General features: G+C 45.2%; 1 protein-coding gene across 3 annotated transcripts in view; it reads left to right on the forward strand.

Moving 5' to 3' along the window:
- Window positions 1–2,932: 2,932 nt before the first annotated feature.
- The window catches only part of ALPK3 (alpha kinase 3), a 48,611-nt gene continuing 31,439 nt past the window's right edge, over window positions 2,933–20,104 (forward strand). Inside the window, exons 1-3 of one of the 3 annotated variants that reach the window (XM_087941484.1) lie at window positions 3,030–3,226; window positions 9,986–10,024; window positions 14,254–14,375. In XM_087941484.1, the coding sequence (XP_087797610.1) occupies window positions 3,066–3,226; window positions 9,986–10,024; window positions 14,254–14,375 (322 nt within the window). In that variant the 5' untranslated portion in view covers window positions 3,030–3,065. Of the gene's footprint in view, window positions 3,227–9,985; window positions 10,025–10,645; window positions 11,337–14,253; window positions 14,376–20,104 lie in introns of those variants that run through there. The other 2 variants (XM_026709933.2, XM_087941485.1) reach the window with 2 other exon arrangements.

Consider the following 20,104-nt stretch of genomic DNA (forward strand, 5'->3'; position numbering starts at 1 on the left):
GGTTACATTATGGGGTCCTTGGTGCTCTCTGAGCCTGGTTGTTTTCTTGCAGACATTGCATCACCCAACTAGGGAACATCATCAGCGCTAAAACTTTGTGGCTTAGTTGAGTAATGAAAAATCTGCAACAAAGCAACCCAGCTCAGAGAGCACCACTAAATTTGCTCAGTATGTGGTTCAAGGCATTGTGTGTTAGTAGTTTGGGGTATGGAGGGGTTGTAGTATTTGCACCATGGTGTATGTTCTTGTAGCATATGTGCATATTGAAGTGTGGATTCCCTTCCAGTTGCACCGTATTATGGAGCCAGCTATTATTGATAATGCTTCTCTTACTTGAAGATACAGTAAGCCAGTCCTGTTCCATTTGGGATTCCAAACAACTGCCCAAAAAGTTGACACCATTGCCTTTCACAGTGTTACATGTGCGTTTGTGTGCGTGCGTGTAGAGAGGAAAGATGGCTAAGGGTTCCAAAAGAAAGTGAAGGAACTTTTCCAGAAACTGATACTCCCTACACACAACCTATGGCAAAAACGTGGTTTGCTCCAGCGTGACTCAACACATTTTGCAAAACTGTATCTGGTACTATTTGTAAAGGATGTTTTGATAGGTTGCAGGAAGCCTCGTCCAAATCACAGGAGTTTTGCAGGCTACAGAAGAGAGAGTTTCTTTTGATTCTGGGACCAAGAAGAGTTTAAGATTATTATTATTTTTTATCAGGCCACGGAGATGAGGGAGATTAAATCTGGACCAGCGTTCCCTTGGAGGAAGTTATTGTTGTTGTTTTTTTAAGAAGGAGAAACAAGACAAGATTTATTTGATTTGATTTATTTGATTTGTCAATCGCTTACAAGGTAGCAGTTACAAGTATAAACATAGTTATGAATCCGTGAAATGGATCCATATAAGAAAAATAAACAATAGGACAGGGATGGTCATTCCTCCTTGGTGCCTGCATGGACCCTTTTAAATCACCTCCACCTCACCACCCCAACACTGCGGACACGGCTCTTAAAAAAAAATTGCCACGGCACAATTTAAGCTGTAGAGGGAAAGAAACTCTTGTCTTTTTAATCCGATACAAAAGAGCCCGGCCCCGGCAGGCCGCCGTCTGCGTTTGCAGCTCCTAAAGTTTACAAGTGTACCAGCCAAAGGCAGGGAGGGAGGTTTCAGGGTGGGCAGCCAGCCAGGGCGGTGATGCCATAGGCCTTCTGCTCAGCCTCTTCAGCATACCCCACGGCACATGATGCAGTTTAAAGTGGGTCTTGTTATTGGATTGGATTGTAATGTAAGAATTGGGAGGAAAAACAACAACAGGAGCTGAACTGGGGGACTCACTGGCTCCATTCACCCACTGGAGCAGGGGGTCCCCAAACTTGGCAACTTTAAGACTCATGGACTTCAACTCCCAGAATCCTCCAGCCAGCATAGTTTACTCTCTTGTAATCCCTTCCTCTGCAATCTCTCTCCACTTTAGGAGGTTAAGAGAAAGAAAAACAAATAAACAGACATGGCTGGCTGGAGAATTTGGGGAGTTGAAGTCCACAAGTCTTAAAAGTTGCCAAGTTTGGAGACCTGTGCACTGGAGGGTTGACTGGAGATAATCTCACAGCTGAACAGGTTATTTGCCCGTCTCTACTGGCTGGATTGCATGGCCTTACTGGATCCCAAAGTTAGCCAATCCCAACCGGAAATGTGAAGGTGGTAGAGAGATGATAGGGCTTAACGGGGAAGGGGCCCAAGTGTGGGGTTCTGGAAGCTGGACCCTCATCCTTGGCCATGCTGGCTGGGGCTGATAGGTTTGGAGGCGCACAACGGGGAGAGCCACCAGGCTAGCTTTAACCCTTTCATCCACAGGTAGTCCCAGTTCAGAGAACAGCTCAGATTATCCCCCCAAACTGTAATTGGAATAGCTCAGTTTTGCATCTTGGACCCAGGAGGAATAGGAAGGCACAGTTTACTCCAAAAATCCTCAAGGCTACTGTTCCATTACAGCAGGCCCTCACCCCATTTTCCTTGCATTTTGTGTACGGTCTCTCTCTCTCTCTGTGTGTGTGTGTGTGTGTGTGTGTGGTGAGTGCAAGAAGTTTGTCTCCTAGAGCGGGGGTCTCCAACCTTGCCAACTTTAAGCCTGGAGGACTTCAACTCCCAGAATTCCCCAGCCAGCTGGCTGAGGAATTCTGGGAGTTGAAGTCCACAAGTGTTCAAGTTGCCAAGGTTGGAGACCCCTGTCCTAGAGAACTCTTATCCGGTGTTTTCTTTTTCTGACAACCTATTAGGTCATCACAGTTGTGTCAGCCAAGGCCTAGGCGCAAAATCCGGACCTTTCCCTCCCGCGAAAAGAACCCGAAGGCCAGCTCCCCAAATGCGCCCTTAATACAGGCTCCTTTGTCTTTACAACCAGGTTACAAGCAAAAGGGAGAAGGCACCGCTGGAAAGAGCGAGGAGCGGGTGCCGCGATTCTAACACGGAAGGCTGGAAACGGCGAGCAAGCAGCGGTTGAACTCGAAGCAGAACCGCTGGTTCTAGTTCAGGGGGGGTTGGACTAGAAGACCTCCAAAGGTCCCTTCCAAAACTGCTGCGATGCGGTTCAGAAAAGTTTCTATGCAGCGGGGTGTGTGTGTGTGTGTGTGTGTGTAACCTGCTTCAGTGGGGAGGGGGCGATCCGGTTTTGGGGGAGGGAACAAGCGCTGGGAAAAGGAAGGTCAAAGCGCCCCCCACTCCCCCAAGACCCCCTTTAGGAGATGCACCGCGACTTCCCCGCAGCGTAGAGACCACCCCACTCCCCACTCCCCCCACCCCGGCGGCCTCTCTTGCCTCGTAGCCCGGCCGGCCGACTGGCCGAGCCCCCTTGCCCCCCCCCTCCGCTCCGCCTGAGTGACGGCCCCAAGTGGGCCGACTATAAATAGCCGGGTTCGCGGGCCTCCCCGGGGTGATTGACGGCGGCTGGGGCACTGAGCGGAGCGGCCCCGCAACGCATTCAAGCCCCCCGACTAGGAACCGGCCGGAACCCCCCACCCCGCGTCCCCGGACCCCGCTTTGCCCCCCGCCGGGGCTGCCGATCGCGATGGGTTCCCGGCGGAGACCTCTGGGCCGCTCCTACTCGGGCAACGGGTCTTCCTTGGGCTACTGCCCCGGGCCCGGCAGCGACGGCGAGGATAACGGGCCCCTGGTGGAGTACCGGCCGGATAGGCGCAACTACCTGCTTAGCGTGCGCCCCGCCAACAGGTAGGCTTAGGTGCGGGGGGGGGGTAAGAGGGGAAAGGCCCGCTGGGGACGAGGAAGGAAACCCCCCCCCCCTCCACCCCCCGGGAACGCAGCTCCAGCCTCCCCACTCCCCTTGAAAGCCCAAAGGGCGCCGCGCCCCTCGGAGGGAGGGGGAGAAGGGGTCCCCAAGGTGGGAAGCCTCCCTTCCCGGGCACCTGAGCAGGTGGAAGGCGGTAGGACGGAGCAAGGACTCCTTGGGATAGAGCCGCGGCTTGCGGAATTCGCGGCCACAAGAGGCAGGCGGGGTTTTTTTTGGGGGGGGTCCGCTGCTCTAGCGAGCTTCCGAGGGCCGGGCATGCTGTGGGGGTGAAAGCCAAGGGGGCCGAAAACGGAGCCTCTCCCCCTTTCCCCTGTTTCTTGCAGGGGGCAGGCAAGGTTCCCCCCCACCTCGAGGAGCCGGCGTTGCGGGAAGGGCTGGGACCCTACAAAGAGAACTCTGTGTGTGTGTGTGTGTGTGTGTGTGTCTGTTTCTGTCGGGCTGGGGCTGCTTGTAGGGTTTCCCTAGAAACACGACCTACCCTGGCCCAGTTCTTGGGGGGGTCCCAAGACCCCCTTCCCTTCCTTCTCCCGCTCCGGTCCCAGCAAGGTTTCTGCCTGACTTTGGAAGAAATAGGGAAGGGGCGAAGATCCCGGAGTTGAAAAGGGTGGGGGGGCGTTTTCGCCAGCTGTGTCCCAAGCAAGCCAGAACTGAGACCACCAATCTGAAGGGGAGGGGGAGGAGGCCCAAGAAACAGCTTGCTGAGGGGGTGCCTAAGTCACAGAACTGGAGGGAGGGAGGGCTGGGGGAAGGGCAGGCCCGTCTGCACAGCATTATGGACCCCCCCCCCGCAAAGCGGTGCAGTGGGGGGCCCTAGGACAACTCCCAGGGATCCACCTGTCCATGAAATTAAATTATTTGCATGTTCGTATTAATGCAAAATGCAGTAAAACGTAATAAATACGTTGCTGTACTTATAGGATACAAGGTGCATGGAAGGGTTAACATACACAGGTTAGTATGGGGGCCCTTTGCTCGTGGGGCCCACAGGCAAGGACCCTGGGGAAGGGGAGAGAAAGGTGAGGGATAGAGAAGACCAAATGCAGCTCTGGGCTTCTGAATGAAGCTATAAACTGTTGTGTTTTTTTTTTCCAGAACCCCAGATAGCTAAAATACGGGGTGTTTTTATTCATTCTTGTAAAGTCTTAAGGGACTTCTGAAAAGTATGAAAGAGTTTCCCGAATTAGCTGCTTCCAGAAGATGGTAGAGGACAGGAAGGCCTAGAGGAATGTTGTTCAGGGGGTTGTGACGGATGCAACTAACAACGACACCGAAAGTGGCTTTTCGTCTTGTTTTCTCCTGTGACAATCTTTTGGAAAGGAGCTCTGAGTGTATTTTTAAAAAAAATTCATTTCATTTATTTTATTTTTATTTGGGTACAGTGTTTCTGTCCCAGCTGAGCCAGAAGCAATAAGTTGCACTGAACTGGGCGGTGTGTTTACGGCTGAGTAGACCAAGAGAGCTCTTCCCTTGAAAGTTGCCTCTGCGAAGTCATCTGCTGGGGAATTAAATCCCACCAAATCCGATAGCTCATAAACGTACTAGGAATCCCATTTGACGAGAACGGTGCAAAAGTTCTCGATCATTTTTGACCCTTTTGAGGCGGTGGTTTAAAGGCACCAGGTTAGAAACCGGGAGCTGGGAGTTCTAGTCCTGCCACAGACAACGAACCAACTGGGTGACTTATTCTCTTGTCCCATATATTGATCTAGGCTTCTTCAGGAAAGGCCATAAATTTCCACAGGATAGGAAAACAATGGGGCCGTTTAGGGGCTTGCTTTCCGAAGTAGATCGAGTGATCTTGAGATCGTGTGATCTCGAGATCGTGTGATCTCGATACAGAGAGCCTCTTTGGTGCCGTGGTTAAAATCACCATGCTAGAAACCAGGAGATCTTGAATTCTAGTCCTTCCAAAGAGACAAAGCCAGTCACACACTTTCAGCCCAAGGAGGAAGGCAAGGGCATCCCGGCTTTGAAAACGTTGGCATTTTAAAAAAAAACAAACCCCAAAACACCTGCATGGATTTATCTTTGTGTGGATACACACATAAACAAATACACATTATCCTTGGCAGCTTTGGTGTCAAGCCAGGAGTCTTGCAAGTGACAAGTCGTATCAAAGTCATTTTAATTTAGGCATGGATTAGCATTGTCCTTGCTTTCTTCAGAATTCAATTTCCTTTAAAAAAAAAGAAGTCCTTTCTGCTCTGTTAATTTTAGGCAAATATTGTTGGATAGGTTGAATCAGAATAGAGCTGGAAGGGACTTTGGAGGTCTTCTAGTCCAGCCCCCTGATCAAGCAGGAAAACAGTACCATTTCAAATGGTATAATAAGGCTTCTTTGAATTAAGAAGAGGATCTAGCTCAACTCTTGGACTCATGATGATCCAATTGTGGGTCTACTTTGAACCTGGAAGGGATACTTCTTTACGTTAAAGCAGTCCAACGTGTTTGTGGGTGACAAAGTTCTAACGGTCTGGTGGATCATGATATTGTAGGAAGTAGCAAATAAATCCAGTAAACAAGGGTTTGAAAAATCTGGATTTTGTTCCTATGACTCTCATTTTAATGACCTCGGGCCAGTTTTTATATCTGACCCTGGCCTACCTTAAAACCCTGTTGAGAGGATAACGCAGGGATAAAGCAGAAACGCAGGTGTGTGCTTCCCTGAATTAAGCGGCGAAAAATCAAGCTAAAAGTATACAAATTACACACGTGCTTGATGTTAATCCCGTTATGGCATGCTTCCCTACCTGGAGCCTTGCTCTGAAACGCCTTAGGAAACATGGTGTCCGCACATAAACACTCAGACACAGCGGGGGCAAATGTGGCAAAAGCTTCTTGTATTTCCGAATAGGAAAGGATCGACCATTTTAACGGCCACCCGTAAAAAGATTATAACCAGTGGGGAAGTTCAGGGAATTCTTTCGTGAGTTGGTTTCGCTGTAAAAATGGATTAGGAATGTACTGGCTGTAAAGCAGGTGGTGGTTTTTTTTTTTAAGGGTTTGGGGTTTTGCTGTATTAGCAGAAGGGGAGAATTAAGCAAAAACGTTTAGCGAAGAATCTCTTCCAAACGGTTATTGAAAGTTGCATTGTTCTCGTGAGTTTTACACAGTCCAGGATAGTTTGTCATTATAGTCTTCTTCCTACTTTTCCTTCCCTGTTTCTTCTCTCTTTCCTGCTCCTTTCTTCTCCTCCTCCTCCTCCTCCTCCTCCTCCTCCTCCTCCTCCTCCTCCTCTTCTTCTTCTTCTTCTTCTTCTTCTTCTTCTTCTTCTTCTTCTTCTTCTTCTTCTTCTTCTTCTCTCTTCTTCTTCTCCTCCTTCTTCCTTCCTCCTTCCTCCTCCTCTTCCTCTTCCTCTTCTTCTTTCTCCTTCTTCTTCTTCTTCTTCTTCTTCTCTTCTTCTCTTCTTCCTCTTCTCTTCTTCTTCTTCTTCTTCTTCTTCTTCTTCTTCTTCTTCTTCTTCTTCTTCTTCTTCTTCTTCTTCTTCTTCTTCTTCTTCTCCTCCTTCCCCTCTCCTCTCCTCCTCCTCCTTCTTCTTCTTCCTCCTCCTCCCTCCTCCTCCTCCTCCTCCTCCTCCTCTTTCCTCCTCCTCTCCCTCTTCTTCTCTCCCCCTCTCTCTTCTCCCTCTTCTCGCTCTCCTTCCTCTTCCTTGCCTTCCCCTCACCCTTCTGGCTGTTGTTATTGTGATGTTATATCTTTCCAACCAGACAGAGACTGACCCAGGCTTTTGTGATAACATTCATACTTTTAAGAATCCTATAGTTCCAATCCACCCTGTGACACCCTTCTGTCGCTTCACTCTTTACCCCAGCCTCCTGCCTCCACCCTCAAACCTCACATTTCTAAAAACGTTGAGTGACAAGATCACATCCTCTCTGCCTCCCCTAGACTGAAGCCAGATCGATGACAGTTGTCTCTCTCCAAGCAAGTGGACATGTCCTTCACTTCTTCCAAACCTTACCTTCTAAGACAGGGGCCTCCAACCTTGGCCACTTTAAGCCTGGTGGACTTCAACTCCCATCAAAGCTGGCTGGGGAATTCTGGGAGTTGAAGTCCACCAGGCTTAAAGTGGCCAAGTTTGGAGGCCCTTCTTCTAAGATAGGAAATGCCCAAAGAACCTAGATTGGTTGTATTCCCCTGGAAAAAATATGGGACAATCTTCTCCCACGTCCCAAAGCTTGGAGCTGTTGCGTGTGAGTGTGCACCCAACCTCAATCCTATTTTCTGACCCCTTGGCTGTCTAGCGATGGCCCTGAGATCGGGTCAAAGTTTTGGGGTTTTGGAGAAGGACTTTGGGATCCATTCAAAGAAACAAATTGAAAGCAGGGCATTTCTCGCGACAAAAGCGTCACAGTCTGGCTTGCAAATAGGCCAGTTGGAGGAGATAAGAAGTTGGAGAGCTGGCTAAGGAAGAACAGGCGGGCTATTTATATGCCTGCTTTCCGGAATGCTGCGCTCTGATGGAGGCCTCCACTAGATAGTGTTCAACTCGCTCTCTGGTTTCCCAAGTGGGTATGTTGACGCCTAGGAACCGATTAAGACCAAACTGTCATGTCACGGCCAATGCTGCATTCATTGTTCCATGTGTGTCTGTACTCCAATCTGCACCAAAGGTGCTTTTTTCAAGAGGCAACTGGACTTCCTTTGTCTGTCTTTCTTTCTTTCTTTCTTTCTTTCTTTCTTTCTTTCTTTCTTTCTTTCTTTCTTTCTTTCTTTCTTTCTTTCTGTAAATTTTTTAAACTTTTATTTAAGGTACATACAATTCATCTTCCATTTAACGGTGTCTCGTCTGGGTACAAATATCTTGTGTAATAACAATTAAAATTTACATCCCCGTTCATTACTTTGGTATTAATTCTCTATTTTTAGTTTATTCTTATTTTATCAATATGCATAATATCTCTATTACTATAACACTCCTCAGCATGTTTATTTCTATAATAAACCTATTTTCTATATTTCACTGGTCCATTAGCTATTTCTAGCTTTCATATTTTTTTTTCTCTAGCCATTGATGAAATAGTTCCCATATCTTATAATATTATATCTTATAATGGATTTTCTTTTGTTTTTCTTTGAAGACAATTCGCTTCTCATCCAAGAAGCTTCTTCAGCTCTGGATGAGAAGCGAAACATCTTCCAAGAAAGACCAGAAAGTTGAGTTGCCTCTTGAAAAAAGCCCCTTTGGCTGGATGATGGAGAATCTCTGTAGAATTTAGCCATGCCCGACCAGAGGGACGTGGTGGCTCAGTGGCTAAGACGCTGAGCTCATCAATCAGAAAGGTCGGCAGTTTGGCGGTTCAAATCCCTAGCGCCATGAAACGGAGTGAGCTCCCATTACTTGTCCCAGCTTCTGCCAACCTAGCAGTTCTAAAAATGCAAGTAGATAAATAGGGACCACTTTGGTGGGAAGGTCACAGCGTTCTGTCCGCCTTCGGCATTGAGTCCTGCCAGTCACATGACCACAGAGACGTCCTCGGACAGTGCTGGCTCTTCGGCTTTGTAACGGAGATGAACACTACCCCCTAGAGCCGGAAACGACTAGCACGTAGGTGCGAGGGGAACCTTTACCTTTGGACCAGAGCTGAAGAAGCTTCTTGGACGAGAAGAGAAACTTCTTCCAAGAGAAAACCAGAAAGTCCAATTGTCTCTTGAAAAAGCACTTTTGGGACAACCATGACCTGGAGGACTGAGAATGGACATAAACACTCCATTCTGCAGTTCAGGAATTACTGAGAGGAGAGAAAGGCAGCTGCTGCTTGCAAGCATGTGTCTAGTCTAGGTGACCCAGTTTCTGTCTTGGGTTTACTGGATGAACCAGAAAAAGAACAACTCCCATCTGCGGAGGTCTTCAGCCGCAAAGTTTCGGAATAGTATAGAATAGGAGTCTCCAACCTTGGCCACTTTAAGCCTGGCAGACTTCAACTCCCAGAATTCCCCAGCCAGCAAAGCTAACAAGGTTATAGTCATAAGTAGAAAAGGAGATAGGTAATAGGAAGGATGATGATGATAATAATAATAATAATAATAATAATAATAATAATAATAATAATAATAATAATAATAATAATATAGTTTGACAGTAGTTATGGGAATTAGTTGTTTAGCAGAGTGACCACATTTGGGGAAAAACTGTCCTTGTGTCTAGTTGTTCTGGTGTGCAATGCCCTATAAAATCGTTTTGAGGGTAGAAGCTGAAAGAATTTATGTCCAGGGTGTGTAGATATTTTCACAGCCCTCTTTTTGACTCGTGCAGGATACAGGTCCTCGATGGAAGGCAGGTTGTTTTTTCGGCAGTCCTAATTATCCCCCAGAGTCTGTGTCTGTCCTGTTGGGTTGCAGAACCAAACCAGACAGTTATAGAGGTGCAGATGATAGACTCCATCATTCCTCTGTAGAATTTAGCGAGCTTTGTTGGTGGTTGGGAGGGAGGAAGGAACATTTGGCCTTGTGATAACTGCCTTATGCTCCTCTCCATGAGGTTCTTCACTCAGAGCTTCGGTTACCATGGTCAACCTCCTTTGCTTATCCTCCCTGGGTCGTCAGAAGCAGCTGAATTATATTAATATCCTTGACCTCGGCCAGAAGATTGGTTTCAAGTATGCTGTGATTTCATCTCTTTTCTCTGCTTTTCTCTCTCTCTCTCAAGCCTAACCCTTTTGTTTGCTGTTTCTGCTTAGCTTGCTACCCAGGCGGTTGTCCCCCACCAGCTATAGAAGGTAAATCTTCTCCTACGTCTTGCCCAACTGCAACTCGATGGCATCCAAACTTTGGTGTGGCTCACTGTTGTCCAGGGGTACTAACAGCTCTGCCTATTTTGCCAGGGAGTTTACACCCACCCCCTTCCCTGCTTCTGTTCAGTGTTCATTAAAGCCAAGTTGTTGTTTGCTGAAGGACCAGGTGCCCAACCGCTTCATAGACACGGGGCTCAGTTTGGAAAGAGGTCCTTGCTCAAATCTGGCAATAGATTTACAACAGGGGTCTTCCAACTTGACAGCTTTAAGACTTGTGGACTTCAGCTCCCGGAATTCCTCCTCCAGTCATGTTAGCTCAGGAATTCTGGGAGTTGAAGTCCACAAGGCTTAAACTTGCCAAGTTTGAAGGGCCTTGATTTATAAGCTTGTTTGGGCTGGAAGAAGGAGATCACTCAAGTTCTCCTGGGTTGAATGGAGATTTGAATGTGGGCCGTGAGGTCTTCAAATTTGACAGCTTTAAGACTTGTGGACTTCAGCTCCCAAAATTCCTCCTCCAGTTGCATTATCTCAGGAATTCTGGGAGTTGAAGTCCTCAAGTCTTAAAACTTGCCAAGTTTGGAGACTCTTGGTCCAAGTAGTGCCAAATAAAAGAGAATATCGGTAGCTTAGACTTGAATTGTTGGGTTCCTGCTGTTCTCTGAGTATGATTGTTTTCTTGCAGATGTTTTATTACCCAATTAAGTAACATCTTCAATGTTAGGTTTGTTTTCTGTTTGTATTATAGAGTTTCCAAAAGAGAGGCATTGATGGTTCAAAACAGACAAACCAAAAAGCTAAAAAGGAAACAAAAAGACTAAGACACTTTCTTGTTCAGGGATCAACAAGCCCCAAGATTGACACTAGACCAACAATCAAGCAGTAAACAATGTTCCAATCAAGAAGCTACCGATTTAAACAAGCAATCAAACAGTAAACAACAGTCCAATCCAGGAACTACCAAGAACTCTCCTACCAATACTGACAGGGCAAACTACTTATATATAAACAGAGAGCAAAGCTCACTCCCTTCCAGTAGTGATGCCATTGCCTAGTTGGGTAATGAAACATCTGCAAGAAAACAGCCCATTTCTCAACATTGGCCGAGAGCTTAATGTCACAGAGCAGAGAACCGTTTCTCTGTAGGATCTTCCAGTCAACAAGCTTTCTCCTTTAGATAGGTGGCTTTCCACCTTGAACAGGGTGGACAAGGAAGGAAGAAATGGTAAAGAGAGGCCACCCTGGATTTATCAGCCAGATCAATGCTTGTCCTTTACAATCAACTTGGACGGGATTATTGGTAAGGGGGCAGAATTTAGGGGTTGCTGGGATTCCTTGCCAACCTTATTCTCCGCCATCTTGCTCCTTGTTGCGAAATAAACATGACATGGCTGAAAACGTAATGGGGACAGTCAAGGTGGAAGTCAGGTACCAGGGAACAGTGCTGGATTTCTAGAGGGGAGAACATAAACCTTGGAAGCTTCCCTAAATCAGATCCGGCCGATGATCAGTTGTTCATCCAAACTGGGCATCGGTTCTTAAAGATCCCTGGCAAGGATTCTTTTCTGTCACCTGTTGTACCATCCTTCAAAGTGGAGATGCCAAGAGTTGAGCCCAGGATCTGTGGCAGGCCAAGCATGCATTCTGCAAGTTGGCTGATGGAGTCTTGTCCGAAGGGACTAAAAAAATAGGAGCTGTAACCTTGAAAATGTATTATCCTGAAAGGGATAATATATTTTCACTCAATCTGTTTCCCCCCGCCCCCAAGCAATCTTGGATAGCCCATCCACACAACTTTGCGACTTGATTTGTCACTGTTTGCGCACGACCTCTCACTGTGTGGAGTGTGTGGGCTTGCACAAAAGCCGTAGGCGTTGTTTTTTTTGCACCATGAATGTAGACTGCAGTCTGACGTGCTTTTCTTTTATCATCCAGCATTTCCGTCTGAGATGAATTTGCACCCGTTTCTGTCCATGCACGATCTTCTTTACTTTAGCATAGTTGCACAAGCAAAGCCTGAGGATTCTTGTGATTTCATCATCTCCCCCTCCCCCCCTCTACCTTTATCCCCCCCTCCCCCAACAAACAGAGTGGGTGTGCACACACAAATGCATGAAAGCAACTGGAACAACAAAATCTGTGTTGTGCAAAACAAAACTTTCGGGTGCAATGCAATTCCTAGAGAACATGTTATAACCATGGAAGGGGAAAAAAAAAATAGGGATTAAAACCAGGAAAAAGAGAGGACCAAGGAGACATAACATGGACAGTACTTCCTTTTTCCAAGGCTGTGCTATTCATATCTTCCACATTGTGTGGAAACCTGATCCGGGATGAAGAATTTGGACTTCGCGGAATTTCAGTGTGTCTCTTTCCTCCTGAAAACACATGTTTAGTTCTCTAGTTTACAGTTGGGACTAGAGAAATATTTAAGATTCCTATCTCCTAGCATCACATTTTTAGGGCCCATTCAGTTTTCCGAGTGCAGTTTTTAAAAGGTTATTCCTGGATTGATTGACAAAACCAAGCTGTGGCCAGAAAGAATTTTGGTTTTATTATAATTATTTTTTTAAAAAAAGATAAACAGCTCGAATACCCTTCTTTCTATGGTGTTGCTGCCTTCTATGTTGCATACATCATTTGGACCCTGCCTTCTAAAGATATTTCAGCTACAGGAATACAGGAGGAAGCCTTGGTAGCAGCATCCTATCTATTCAGGTACCCTTGGGTTTGACACGCAATGGGAACGGAGAAGGATGCATTGATTACCATGGCTTCGTTCTGGATGTCAAGACTTTCACACTTGAGTCAGAGGTGATGACTTTAAGCACAATGGGCAATGCTTGTGAAATTCTCCACTTCCAGATTTCTTCTCACATTTGAATTTTCATTTCAGAATGAGGCTGAGCTAATTTGGGGGGTAATAGACAGCAACCCCCAAAATGTGCTATCATCCCGTATTGTCAGTTGTAGTGAACTCTGATGTACCTTACATGAGTGGCATTGCTCACTTGTACATCTGGATAAAAGAGGACCCTCATGGGCAGCTCGGATCTACATCTGCAGGAATCATCAATAGCAGGTGTTGGAGTTCTCTGCTTTTGAACAGACTGTTCCCCTAACAGATATCGATTAGTGTCTTAGGTTGACTTCTTGTCTGGGAGAGGAAAAACTCTCCCTGTTGGCCCATGGTCTATAGTTATTTATTTACAGAATGCAGAATAACAGAGTTGGAATGGGTCTTAGAGATCTTCTAGTCCAGCCCGAGCAGGAGTCCCTATCCAATAGACAAATGGCTGTCCAATCTCTTCTTAAAAACCTCCATTGATGGAACACCTACAACTTCTAGTGGAAAGCCATTCTACCAATCAATTGTTTTCACTGTCGGGGAATTTCTCCTTAGTTCTAGGTTTTATCTCTGTAATAAGCTTCCACCCTTCACTGCTTGTCCTGCCCTCTGGTGCTTTGGAGAATAAGCCAACTCTTCTTCTCTGTCAACCCCTCATGTCCTGGAAGACACCTATTCTGTTCCCTCTGATCCTTCTCTTCGTTAGACATACCCAGGTCCAGAACTGTTCATTGGCTTTGCCCCATTCAAACCAATGAGACCTCCCTGCCCCCCCAAGTAAACATGCATAACATAGGATCCCGTGCATCATTTCAAGTAAAATATTCCATAAGGTCCTCATCCTCTAGGTGAGCATTTCTCCCAATCCATTTGGTAGGACTCTCCGCGTAAGAAGTTGGGTTGCCTCTTAACATTTCGCCACAACCCCAGCCCTGTTTCTTTTGAGCCTCCGAGAAAAATAATTACAAAGTTAGTACCAAACTAACGGCATCAATTTTAAAGACGATTAGAGACCCTAATCGGTGATGCTGCCCCCTCAGTTGTCTCTTTCCATGTGTCTGCCATGTTACAGCTGCTGATCCCCAGCAGCAACATCTGTCCTCTGGAACGACCAGGATGAGTTTGTGTGTTGCAATGTTCCTGTGGTTGTTCAACTGTCCACGTCTGGAATGAACTTGGAATTGCTTCATTGCATTGCTTTGCCTCTTAAGTTCTCCAGAAGATTTCTAAAGAAAGGGGGAAGACATTTTCAAACAGCTAGAAATGTGTGTGTACTCAATGGAAGCGTCTGGAGAGAAGATGACTCTTCCAAGTTCTCCTTAACCCAGCTTGCTCAACTTCTAATTGGGGTCCTTTGATATTTTTTTAGGGGTACCTTCTGTGCAATCATTGCTCAGCTGACCGAAGAGACCCAGCCCGTCTTCGAAACAACTCTCAAATCCTACGCCGTCTCGAAAGACGCCGATGCCAAATTCACGTGCATTGTGATAGGTGAGTGAACACAACTCAACATTTGCACGGATGGTCTCAATAGCAAGTGTTGGATTCTTCCTTTGGACCACCACAGGGCTGACTTGTATCCCATTTGGCAGAAGTTATGTCCCAATATATATCTATATTTAAAATTGTATCTACCTACCTTCTCCAACATGCTGTCTCTAAGCCGAGATTTTTGTGACTTTCCGAACCTCAAATACGATGGCTGAAAATACGATGATATGATATGGGTAGGTGGGTGGGTCTAGGCATAATGGTTACCCTTTTGAGAGCTGAATGCAACTAAATTTCATTTTAATGTGTGCTGATTAAAGATAAAGATTCCCCTCGCATATATGTGCTAGTCATTTCCGGCTCTTAGGGGGTGGTGCTCATCTTTGTTACAAAGCCGAAGAAGAGCCAGCGCTGTCCGAAGACGTCTCCGTGGCCATGTGGCCGGCATGACTAAATGCCAAAGGCGCACGGAAGTCTGTTCCCTTCCCACCCAAGGGGTCCCTATTTTTCTACTTGCATTTTTTACATGCTTTCGAACTGCTTGGTTGGCAGAAGCTGGGACAAGGAACAGGAACTCGCTCCATTACGGGGCGTTAGGGATTCGAACCACCGAACTGCTGACCTTTCTGATCGACAAGCTTAGTGTCTTAGCCACCCGCGTCTCTTATTATGCTGATTCGTGTACGTTTAAAGTGACAATAATTTTTTTTTTCTATTCAAAAATAATAGTACATTTCTTGTCCTTTTTTTTAAGGAAAGGGGGCGGTTAAAAAATGCATTCTCCTCCTTCTCCTCCTCTTTTACCACTTTGGCTACCAAGGGAAATACAAAGTTCTGGTTCTCAACCATTGTCATTTGATGCTTTTGTAGTGTATCTTCAATGTTGTCTCCATATTCTTCTGGATCTGCCTCTTGTTCTTTGAGCTTCTCAATCTCTCTCTCTCTCTCCCTCTCTCCTATTTCTCCTGTACAGTGTAGAATCCCAAGATAATCCCAAGATTAAGGTCTAATATTGAACTCTCCAGTCTACCAAATTCTGCACACACACCCCTCCAAATGGCTTTTCTCACACACTTTTTGGCCTCTTCTCCACCTTGAATTATTCACTGTAGCCTTGTCCGTCGTGCCTAGGATATAGACATAGCCCGTGACAACAAGATTCATGTCTGCTGAAGCTTTTGATTTGATCTTTAAAAGTCCGGTGTGGCTTAGGAGAAAGCTTTTGAAGAGATCTCTTCCCACAAGCCCAATTTACACGTCCTGAGCCCCTTCAGCTCTGTTGTCATTCCTTTCATGTAAATTAAGTCACCTTCAAACAGAACTCTGGATGGTTTCCTAAGCAATCATTCAGAACTGGTTTTACCATGCCCCAGGTTGGGACTGTGTGATCTCCCGTCCTGTTCTGACCCAAATCCTTTTCCAATAAAACAAACACAAACCAAAGGGAACAAAAACCTTTTAATGATTCTTACGAATCCCCGGTTAAAAGGCTGCTGCAAACTAATTAACTTTGATAAGCACAAGCCTCGCTTAATCATAAGATTAGGTTAACAACTCTTAACGCCTTTTTGGCTATGTAGTTGCAGTGGGCTCTAGCACTTAGATCATTAGAGATGAGTACTCCAACAAACCCTGTCGAGGACCTTGGAGTGCTCATCTCTAATAAGCTAAGTGCTAGAGCCCACTGTAACTACATAGCCAAAAAGGCGTTAAGAGTTGTTAACCTAATCCTATGTAGCTTTTTCTCTGGTAATATTACACTACTAACTAGAGCATACAAAACATTTGCTAGACCAATACTCGAATACAGCTCATCAGTCTGGAACCCACATTACGGATCTGATATTAACACAGTGGAGAAAGTCCAGAAATATTTTGCAAGAAGAGTTCTCCACTCCTCTACTCGTTGCAGAATACCTTATGCCGCCAGACTTGAAATTCTAGACCTAGAAAACCTTGAATTATGCCGTCTTTGGTCCAATCTAACTATAGTATATAAAATCATACATTGCAATGTCCTACCTGTCAATGAATACTTCAGCTTCAACCATAACAATACAAGAGCAAACAATAGATACAAACTCAAGGTTAATCGCACCAAACTTGATTGCAGGAAGTACGACTTCAGCAACAGAGTGGTCAATGTTTGGAATACTCTACCTGACTCTCTGGTTTCTTCCCCAAACCCCCAAAACTTTAACCTTAAACTGTCTACTGTTGACCTCACTCCTCCCTAAGAGGTCTGTAGGGGGCGTGCATATGCACACCAATGTGCCTACTATCCCTGTCCTATTGTTTCTTTTATTTTTATTTTTTTTCTGATATGTATCCATGTATTCATAACTATGTTTTTACTTATACCTATTATCTTGTAAGCAATTGACAAACCGAATAAATAAATAAAATAAATAAAACTGTGCGAGGCTGCCAAGAATAACAGATAAGAAATATTTCATAACATAAGAGTCTTCAAATACCAACTTAAGATACTGCAATATCTACGAGGCTGAGTTTCAAAACGTTTTTGCTTCCTGCAAAGAATGTCCGATTCACAGCTGGGTTTTGTCTTCTTGAAGGAGGGGCCATTACCTTGCAGCCTTGCTTTCGAGTTGCCCCTGCTGCTGCAGCTGCTGTTTCCTGCAAGCAGCCCTGAGTGCAGATGCACTTGGCACAGGCTCCTCGGGAACCTCCTCATCGCTTCTGCCAGCCCCCACAATCTCTGAAGGCAGCAGTCTACTCCCTGATGGTCCTGGCCCCTCATCTGAGTCCTCACTCTCCTTAGCCCTCTGCACCTGTTGCTACCTAACTACAACACATCCATCCAAGTAGAAATCCAGCCTGGCTTTTGCCTGGTTTTCAAGCCAAGGGAAGGGCTGAGGTGTATTAAACAGGTATAGATAGTTCCTCTACTTACAACCATTTCATAACGTACACTGAAGATGGCATTTGATTTCATTGTACGAGGTGCAATGACAAGAAAGAAAACTAAACTAAACTATTTTTCTAAATCTTGGCCGCTTGAAGTTGTGTCGACTTCAATTCTCAGACGTGACCAAGGTTGGAAACCTTGGTATTGTTTCATGGAAACCTGTGTATTGTTTCAGCAGACCTCCATAGATCTGGGATGGGTTTCAACGGCATACAAGTTGCCTGCTAATGCCACCTACTCTTCACAGCATGTATGCTAGTGGCAATGGGCTTGGGACACGTAACTGGAGCCCCTGTTGGGAAAGACACTCATCAAGTTCTTGGATAGCTTCTCTTCGTAACGAATCTTGGAGCGGAGTGAGAGCAGTCAGATTCTATTTCATTCTCTCGGAGCATGTCACCCCTCTGCTTTTTGGCCAGCACCATCGCTGTAAAAGTAAGGAGGGCAAACCAGCTGGCACTTCTCCTTGCTCCAGTTTCATGGCTGCTTTCTGTAGCCTCCTTATTGGGATGGGTGTGGCCACTGATTTCTGAAGGACGAGATGGGTGGTGTAGAAAGCATTGCACGACAAGGACTCGTGTCCCAGATCCGTGTCTGGAAGAGCTGGTGAATTTAATTCTGCCCCCGTTCTTTGGATTTGGGAATGAGGGCAAAAGTTAGGGATGGAGCTGTGTGTCTTGCATGTAAAACATTCTGGATTTGATCTGCTCTAGGTGGAGAATTATTGGTAGGACAGTCTCCATCTCCATCTCCACTTCTATCTCCACCTTCCCTTCCAACTCCCATCTCCTTCTCATCTCCACTTCTATCTCCACCTTCCCTTCCAACTCCCATCGCCTTCTCATCTCCACTTCTATCTCCATCTCCACTTCTATCTCCACCTTCTGTTAGTGTTTGGGGATAAACCCCCTAGCAGAGTGTGCAGCAGCAGTCAAGCCAGGCAGCCAAATGAGAGAGAGGCTGGGCCCAAGAGTATACACACACTTGAGACAAATACACTGTTTGTGGTTTAAATAGGTATTTAATTCATACAGAGATTAAGGATAGTCATTCAGTCCATATATCAGTATCCAGTTTATCAATCCAGTTATCAAGTCCATTTACAGTAAATACAATGTTCTTATCTGCTTGTAATCTTCTTCTTAAGATACCTTTCTCTCAAATACAATGCTGAATCCTCAGCTCACCAGTAAACAGTCCTTGTGTTCAGTTGAGATTTGGTATCTGGCACAGTAGCCTCCATAAGTAAGCAGATAGACCTTCCAGCAACAGTAGACAGCAGACCAGGAACAGTAACCAGGTGCATCCAGAAACCGGACTCAGACAGTTGCATCCAGAAGCCGGGGCTATTACGTTTCCCCTCCTACCTATATGGCTGCCTGCAACCGCACCCACAATGACATTGCAGTTTCTAGCTTTAAAGCTACATGACACTTAATCCTAGGTTTACATATTTATTCAACCCAAACCAGTTGGAATATTCATATACCCAACATTCTCCCCTTTTGGGTGATATAAATATGCAATGCCTTCACAATCTGAACCCATATTTTTCACAATTCTCTAGATGCTTAATAGCACCTTGGGCTTTAGTAAAATGATCAGCTACATTGTCCTCCGACATGCAGTACTCCAGCTGTATCGATTTACTCTGTACAGATTCTCTTACATTAAGATACCTCAAATCTGTATGTTTACTTCTTGTTTTAACTGCAATATTAGTGGCCATTTGAATTGCTGCCTGATTATCTTCATGTACAACTATAGGGTAATTTACAGTTATACCCATATCCTTCAACATTTGTTTGTACATGATCAACTCAGTACACAAAAATGATAAACAGGAGAATTCTGCCTCCATAGTAGACAAACTTATATGCTGTTGTCTAATTGACTTCCAGCCAATTAATGTCTTACCCAGCATTATGGCTGTTCCTGAAGTCGACTTTCTAGTATCTCTTTCTGCTGCAAAACTAGCATCCGCATAAGCACTCAATATGAGATCACCTTCTGGTTCTAAATACAGTGCATGGTGTAATGTTCCTTTAAGATATCTTAGGATTCTTTTCAATGCTATCCAGTGACATTGAAGCGGATCATTATTGTGTCGAGCCAGCTGATTAATACTAAAAGCAATATCTGGCCTTGACCAATTGCTAATATATGATAAGCTACCAATCAAAGATTGATACAGTTCCTTATCACACTTGGGACTTTGTGTATCCATTTTGCAAATATCCTGACTCATTGGAGTCTTTGCAGGCTTACAAAGTTCCATCTTATAATCCATTAGCAATTTCGATATCTTATCTTCCTGAGATATCCTAAACCCTTTCTGTGTTCTCAGTATATTTAAACCTAGATATCTTTTTATCTCCCCTAATTGCTTGATTTTTACCTTCTTGGCTAATGATGATATTATTTCATTTGCTTCATCATTAGTCTTAGTTATCAGAGCAATATCATCAGTAAATAACAATAATAATGATATTTTCCCATTCTTTTCTCTCTTAAATAGACATGGGTCAGCTAAACCAGCTTTATATCCTATATTGGTCAGTTCCTTCACAATATACTGGTTCCATTCATAGCCCGATTGTTTAAGACCATAAAGGCTCTTCTTTAACAACCAACAATCATTATCATTATTATTGTCTCCTTTAAATCCATTAGGCCTTTTCATATATACAGTATGTCTTAGTGGAGCATGCAAGTAAGCAGTTTCCACATCTAAAGGGTTAACTATATATTGCTTGCTTGCTGCCCACACTAATGCTGCCCTTAAAGTTGCTGCTTTAAG

This window comes from Pseudonaja textilis, chromosome 13 (genome assembly GCF_049901715.1).
Source record: "Pseudonaja textilis isolate UNSWEBS1 chromosome 13, rPseTex1.2, whole genome shotgun sequence".
Classification (NCBI taxonomy): domain Eukaryota; kingdom Metazoa; phylum Chordata; class Lepidosauria; order Squamata; family Elapidae; genus Pseudonaja; species Pseudonaja textilis.